We start from the raw sequence: 7622 nt of genomic DNA, 5'->3' as shown, positions 1-7622 counted from the left end.
GGGACTGGGTAACTGGGTGTGTGGGGATATGTGTCCAACATGCATCTCAATATGCCTAACAGCCCAATGCCATTAGATACCTCACTAGGCACTGGGCTCCCTGGAGAGGAACCAGTCTAGTGGAGGAAATGGAAGGAATCTCAGCACATGCAGATTTCAAAGTTCAAAGTAGGCCTATGGTAAAACAGATCAAAACCGATTATTCTCCTTATCGAAATGATTCGAACTGTTTCAAAGACCCAACTTGACCTTTTCATATTTTTAAGGGGGTGAGGGGTGTTTGGGTTTGGGCTCTCTTTCATTAACTGATATGAATGTCAGTTACTCGGCCAAGAGAGAATCACCCCAAAATTTCTGGAAAATTTAAAGCTCAGGTGGTGAAGAAGGGCCTCCATAGATTCTTTCACGGCGTCGTCTGAACAAATCTTTTCATGGTTTACTGAACAGGATTTCTGCATGTTGGCTTCTTCTTCTTCTTCTTCTTCTCTTTTAAGTTGCAGTTGCAGTCACAGTCTCACTGGGGAGAAAGCCCGTCACTCTTAATCACCCACATCTCATCTTTTCCGATTCCTGTAATCTGAATTCAGAAGCTAACTAAGGACTCGTGAGGTATTTTTCCCCCCTTTTAACTTACCTCTTTCTTATATTTCTTAAAGAATGTCATTTTATGATTTCTGCGATTGCTTTATGAAGATTATGAGATAGATATTACATTTATGGCGGAAATCGATGAACTTATGGCTTTGGATGTTGGAATTTCTGTAAAGTTTCATTAATACGGATTGATTCCCTTGATGGTAGGATTTCTAATTTTATAAGGACAATGTTTTCCTTGTTCGATAAGGAAAACCCATCATCCTAGGGTCCTAAAACATCCATTTTATATAGTAGAATACTGAAAAAAAATCGATGCATGCATTCGTTGAACAAGAGGTTCGAAAATTAATTGATTGTTGCGGGTAATATATATCAAGCAAGGGAGAATCCAGTGGAGATTGAGGCTTTGATGCAGGTTTATCCCATGTTCTTGAGTGTTATAAATGCTATCTCTAATTCGTGGAAATCATTGGAGATTAGAATATCAAAATTTTGGTAGTCAGGATTTTTGCCATAATTAGAAGAAAACTACTGATTGGGATTGATAATTCAAGGGCATAGCAATTAAAGTATTATTCAGGTTTATTGATGAAATGTTACTGTAAAAGTAATCTGTTGGACCAAATTGATATCCTTCTTTGTTGTGTTTGAGAATGTTGAATAACAGTATGAGATTTTGTTCTAACACCTTTCCACCTTGATTACTGACTCTGATCTTTAGGTTCTGCTTTAGTTTATTGATTATGTTGAAGCTCATTTACTTGGGTTCAATTGATGGTCTTGATAATTTTTATTTTAAAACCTTCAGAGTGTTTCACTATATAATGTATGAAGGATATGAGTAACATCAAGATTGTGTGAGACGTAAGTCTGAATAATTGGATTCTGTGTGTACTCAAATCAGGCTGCAGGTTATACCAAGTGGAATCAACTTACATTAGTTAGAACTTGTCTGGACTTGAATGCAACAGAAAGCAGCATGGTTGCACTTCAAAAAGAAAAATAAAATTCAATGGAAGAACCACAGACTTCATTTCTTCCTTCCTTTCTACGTCAACCTGTTGCTTCTCACAACAGTGCCACACTTGGCACAAATGGGCCCATGAATCCTCCTCCCTTTCAGGGTTTTGGTTATCCAGGCATTAAAAAGAGAGGCCATGGAAGTCGTTCATGGATAAAGATAGATCAAAACGGAAACTCAAAGATTCTGGACCTTGATAAGGCCACCCTAATGAGACGTTGTTCACTGCCTTCCAGAGATCTACGGCTTTTGGATCCTTTATTCATTTATCCTTCGACAATATTAGGTCGTGAAAAGGCAATTGTGGTCAGTCTCGAACAGATTAGATGCATAATCACAGCTGATGAGGTTATCCTGATGAATTCCTTGGACAGCTCTGTTGTGCAATATGAGTCAGAACTCTGCAAACGTCTTGAGATGAACAAAGATCAAAATGGTAAGGATACTGTATCCGACTTCCTTAGTAGTTGTGAAGATGCACAAGTGGATTTAATCAAGAAAAGATCACTAATCTGCTTAATGCTTTCAGTAGGCTGTGACCATGAAGTCATAATGAGTAAAGGAATCAAAAGGTTTTTGCGAAATATTTCGATTTGGTTTTCGAATTTATATGCATCTTTGATTGTTTTTCAATCAATATAGACTGGAAGTCTGGAACAGCAAGAAAATCATTTAACTAAGCCTCCCCTTAACACACAGACCCTCTTTTGAAAACCTTAACATATTCAAGCAAGGTTAGGTGAATGACTACCCAATCATCATGCACCAGGTCGGAAGGTGTATGATTGGGTAGTCATTCACCTAACCTAGCGAAAATATGTTAGGATTTTTAATTCAAATGGGACATTTTTCTTTTTCTTACAACCCGTCTTTCATTTTGTATGAAAATTTCATGTTTCTCTTTAACTATTTCTCACTCAAATTGAGGAGTATGATCAAACTTGTTTGTGACTAAGATTTCTATAGTTTTAGTATTTGAACAGAGAACCAAAAGAATTTTTCATTTGAGTTTAAAACTTTTTTTGCGGGGTCAAGTTTTTGGATATAATAAATATGGACCTGACTTTTCATGTTTACCATGACAGAAACTGTGATTACAATTTTCTGTTTAATGGAGATGAGTAGTACATGAAAAGCTTACAACTTGTACTGATCTGGTGATTCAATTTAGATGATCTGCCTTTCGAATTCAGGGCACTGGAGCTGGCTTTGGAGCTGACGTGCATGTCTCTTGATGCTCAGGTGTGTAATAACCCCAATCTCACAGTCCTGGAGACCAAAATCCTGATTATGATATTTTAATCCATGTATTTATGCCAAACTACCTAGTTCTGTAAAAGCATAGATCCTATGAGGCTATGATGGTATGCATTTCTTAACCAAGATTGATATTTCTAAATGCTGTGTTGGATTGCCACCTGCAATGTACTTACGTGCTTTTTGATCCCATTGCGTTTACATGGATTCTCTTGTATGTCATGTTAATCTGTCAAGGAGCAGGGGAACAACCCCCCCCCCCCCCCAATCATCCCACCCAAAAAAGAAAGAGTTTATTTTTAGATTTGTAAATAATGAACCTGCTCTTATTATTTTTATTCATACAAGAATCATGAATGGGAGAATCCATTTTTTGTGTAGACCATATTCACTCAAATGCTATGCAAAACCTGAGTGAAACCTTCTCATTCCAGATGATGTTGAAATTTATCGTGACTGGTCATTTGAAATGGCAATCATGTTTGCAAAAGTAGGGACTCACTATTTATCAGTTAGCACTGCATTTCTGCTACCAATACAAAGTAACAAGCATATCTTATGAAGAATTGACATGAGATTCATCCAATCTCCTCAATAAATCTGTGATTCCCGCTTTTTCATTTTTGATTTCAGCTATTTAGAGTTTTAGACTATTATTTATGTTAATAATTTTTCATTTCAAAGCACATTAATCTAATTTTCTGTAGATTCTGTTCATTTTGTACTTGGAGCGAAATAATATGGTTTCATTTTCTTTACATACTTTCTATAATATGCCTGCATGGAATGTCGCTTCTTATGATTTTGGTTTAGAAACTGATAAAGCTTTTAAAAAGGAGAAAGTTTTCCTTCACCACGCATGAAGGAAAAGTACAGCCATCAATGGTTGTCAATGTCTGCTCCTCCCCAAATTGCGAATGGTCGATAATACCCCCCCCCACTGTTCCCCTATGCCCTATAGACCATCCGAATCCAGTGGTCACTCTCCCTTGACTGTGGGTGTGGGAAAACTCGATCCTTTAATAAAGTACAACGTAACAATATCTTTCATGTAATGGAATGATAAGACAGACCTTTATGTTTCTATGTTTCTGTTTTCCAAGTCATATACTACAATTGAATTATGCTTTTTATTGAACTCAAATATCAGGGATTGCAACTTTTTATAAGTACCTATAACTTGAACCTAAAAAAATTGAAGGTTTGAAACACCAAGCATGGTTGTCTCTACATATTCATAACCCATTAGTGAGTTCTACAGGCAAAGGAACTGGAATTGGACGTATATCCAGTACTAGATGAGCTTGCATCATCCATCAACACTATAAAACTAGAACGTGTCCGGAGACTCAAGGGCAATCTCCTTGCATTGACTCACCGAGTTCAGAAGGTACACTAACCAAGCCCTAGCACAGCCTATTGTGTTTTCTAACTACCACTTCTTTCCTTGGCATATTATTAGCTTTTATATGGGCATTCCAGGTTCGTAATGAAATAGAGCAGCTCATGGATGATGATGGGGACATGGCTGAGATGTACCTGACTATGAAGAAAGAAAGAATGGAAGCTTACTCCACATCTGAACAATATTTCCAAAATAACATTTTAGCTGGATCTGAGATGGTGTCAAAATCTGCTCCTGTTTCACCTGTTGGTTCAGTAACTGGGACTAATAAACTGGAAAAGGCCTTGAGCAGCGCTTTGAGTTCAAGTAAAAACGGAAGCTTAATCGGGTCATCTAATAATGGAGAAAACATTGTAGAGCTTGAAATGTTGCTCGAAGCATATTTTGTTGTTATTGACAACACCTTCAGTAAGCTTTTTTCGGTAAGTTGTGATGCTCTGCTTTGATTGAAGGAACAACTTGAACCTTTCTTACTTGGGTAGTGTTCAACAATTACCATGATGCCACTGTGACTGTTTTCTGCTTTTAAACTAGATTTTTTATTCTGTCTGATTAACTGGGATAGAACAATTGCTAATTCTGAGGCTCTATATGATGCTGAAATTTTTCGTTCTTGTTGGTGTTTGCAGCTGAAAGAATACATAGATGACACTGAAGATTTCATCAACATTAAACTGGTGAGAGCTGATAGAAGCATCATTAGTCCATCTTTCTTCTAGAAGAAGAAGCAGTTAAAATATATTAAGTAACCTCATTCCTTTCTCTGTTTTTTGTTTTTGGGTATGAACAGGGAAATGTTCAGAACCAGCTTATAAAATTTGAGTTGCTCCTGACAGCGGCTACTTTTGTTACTGCAATTTTTGCTGTCGTGACTGGAGTTTTTGGGATGAACTTCCAACCTGATATCTTCAATTACCCATCTGCCTTCAACTGGGTCTTGATTATAACTGGAATTGCATGTGGGATTATATACATATGTTTCTTGTTGTATTTCAAACACAAGAGAGTATTGTAAGCAAATATTTTTTAGTGGGAAAAGAAATGCATTTATAATTCCATTGGCATTTTTAAGACTGTGTTTGGTATGTATTCTCATTCTCGGAATGAAAAGACAATCTAAACTGAGAATGAGAATATTGTTTGGATTTAGTTTTCGCTGAATGCATTCTTGATTTTAGAAAGCTCAGGTATGTCATCGAACACCTCATGGGCTACTATAAACTATTGAATCTTGTCCTATCACGAGTTTGTCTCAGTGATGCAGATCTCAAGACCTACTGTAAGAGATCCAAGAGAGGCCAACCTAGCGTGGCCTAGTATTTTTAATATTTTAATTTGTTTTTTAACCGTCGGATTCAATGTTGGTTCAGTTAAGTTATTGTTTAAGTCTTTTAATTGCTTTTAAAGTCGATATAAGATTAATGGACTTCTAAAAGGATTTGGTCTTGTAATGTTGGAGTCATTTATGAGGTTTCCAAACCTTACTTCTAAAAGGATTTGGTCTTGTAATGTTGGAGTCATTTATGAGGTTTCCAAACCTTACTCCCAACTTGTTCTCTCTTTAGTCAATAAAAGCAACTGGTGAACAGTTGCAAGCACAGTTGATTGGAGGCTTGCCAGTTAGAGTGCATGCCCACTAGGAGGTCAAGGAGGATTCGACTCTTCTGATCACATTTGTACCATTAAATGGGCACCCATTCCCTCTCCCCCCTCCCTTTTGGTAGTTGTAGGTTCTGTTGGCTTGTCTTAGCCTTCTCTTTGTAGTTAGTAGATTAGGATAGACCAAAAAATAAATAAATAAAAACAACTGTCTTCTTCAATGGCCATGATTTTTATTTTGAAACAATAGTTGTTGCTGCTGCTATTTTTCCCCATTGGTAAAGAATGTTGTGTTTAATCAAGGCTGGTTGGTGTTTGAATTATTCAATCCTCTTGCAGTGTAAAACCCAGGTGTTTCTTCTTCCTTCATCTTCCTCTCCATTAACAGGTTAGTGTTCTGATTTTCTGCAACTCAAGTTCTGATCTGGAATTATCATACAAGTGGTTTTTTTTTTTTTTGTTTCTTTTACTATGAATTAGAATTGAGGAAATCTAGCCAAATCAGATCATCCTCAACTTTTGAGGGTTTGTTCTTACCAGAAACCCGCTGATCTGGTTTAATTTAAAAATTCCAATCCTGCCTCAATTTCCAGATTTGTTAACTTACAATCTATGTGATTGTTGCTTCGAGTTACTGTTTCTATTGGTTTAATATTGCTGATATTTCTGTCACATGATCAGAATCGATTAGTCATCCTACTTTTATTATCTGAATTTCAATCTGATTTGTGAAATTACTGATATACCTCTCTCTTAGTGTAACTAGGATTGATCCAACCACTGGATTGAATTCAAACTTTCAGCAAGTGTTCTTAGACTTAAGAACAAAACTCGATCTGAATTTGAGCCATCTTAACTCTGGATCTTGTTTGATGCATGTTCTCCTTTAGTCTCGAATTTATTCTCTAAGAAAAGATTCTGTTTTTGGTACTGTTTTGAGTTTTCAATTACAGTTCTACATTACTTGGTAGAACTCGGTCGCAAATGCTTACTTCGATTGTCATCGCAACAGCCAAAGAACTGCCAGTCGAGCTTTGCCATTATGTGTGACCATCTGAAATACGAATCCAAATAGGTCTGATGATGAAGATCATTGTCTGCTCCGTCCCCATTTTAGACATGATGAGAGTTGAGAATTTGGCATGTCTTGGACAGGCAGAAACGGCTAAGGGATAGAAGATCACATCCGCTAGCAAATGAATCCTCCAAAAGAGGAAATGATGCCTTTATAATTCCATTTGTAATCTTTAAGTTTGCCTTGCTATGCTTATGAATTATGATAGATTTTGCTCATAGTCCAAATATTTAATAATGGTCTACCCAGTGCACGAGGCTCCCGCCACTACAGAGTTTGGGGAGGGTCATAGTGTAAGCAGCCTTATCCTTGCTTTTCACAAAGAGGTTGTTTCCAAACTCAACCCGTGACCACTTGATCACAATGGAGCAACCTAAAATTGAAGTGTATAATGAAGTTTACAAAATATGAAGGCAGTGTATGTGTGTGTGTGTGTCTCCCTTTCCCCTTCCCCCCTTTGAATTAAACCCTCTGCTTCTCATGCAACCCCATTAGTATCGCCTTCCAGTGTGCTTCCTAATACACATCGGTGTACAGAATATGTAGTTTTCTGTCCGGGAGTGTGGCCTAAGCCAGCACTCCCATGTCTCTCTCTCCTCCTCAAAATAAGGGAGCAGGGGTTTTCATATGGAGAGGAGAGAGATAGACTCATTGAGTACTGGCATAGA

The 7622-nt window shown here is 37.3% G+C and overlaps 1 protein-coding gene across 3 annotated transcripts; it reads left to right on the top strand.

The window, feature by feature from the left end:
- The first annotated feature begins 298 nt into the window (after positions 1–298).
- Positions 299–5355, top strand: LOC122655564 (magnesium transporter MRS2-5). Of its 3 annotated transcripts, none has more exons than XM_043849772.1 (7): positions 299–435; positions 1502–2054; positions 2790–2860; positions 4137–4265; positions 4358–4702; positions 4910–4957; positions 5071–5355. In XM_043849772.1, the coding sequence occupies exons 2-7, from the start codon at positions 1610–1612 to the stop codon at positions 5293–5295; spliced, it is 1263 nt and encodes a 420-aa protein (XP_043705707.1). In that variant the 5' UTR covers positions 299–435; positions 1502–1609; the 3' UTR covers positions 5296–5355. The 3 variants fall into 3 exon arrangements, with proteins under 3 accessions (XP_043705707.1, XP_043705705.1, XP_043705708.1); XM_043849770.1 differs by lacking the exon at positions 299–435 and adding an exon at positions 471–609; XM_043849773.1 differs by lacking the exon at positions 299–435 and adding an exon at positions 1466–1486 and having other exon boundaries at positions 1520–2054.
- The last annotated feature ends 2267 nt before the right edge of the window (positions 5356–7622 follow it).

The sequence above is a fragment of the Telopea speciosissima genome, chromosome 3 (genome assembly GCF_018873765.1).
Source record: "Telopea speciosissima isolate NSW1024214 ecotype Mountain lineage chromosome 3, Tspe_v1, whole genome shotgun sequence".
Taxonomy (NCBI): domain Eukaryota; kingdom Viridiplantae; phylum Streptophyta; class Magnoliopsida; order Proteales; family Proteaceae; genus Telopea; species Telopea speciosissima.
The sequence above is the reverse complement of the archived record's forward strand: the minus strand, read 5'-3'. Positions and strand labels throughout refer to the sequence as shown.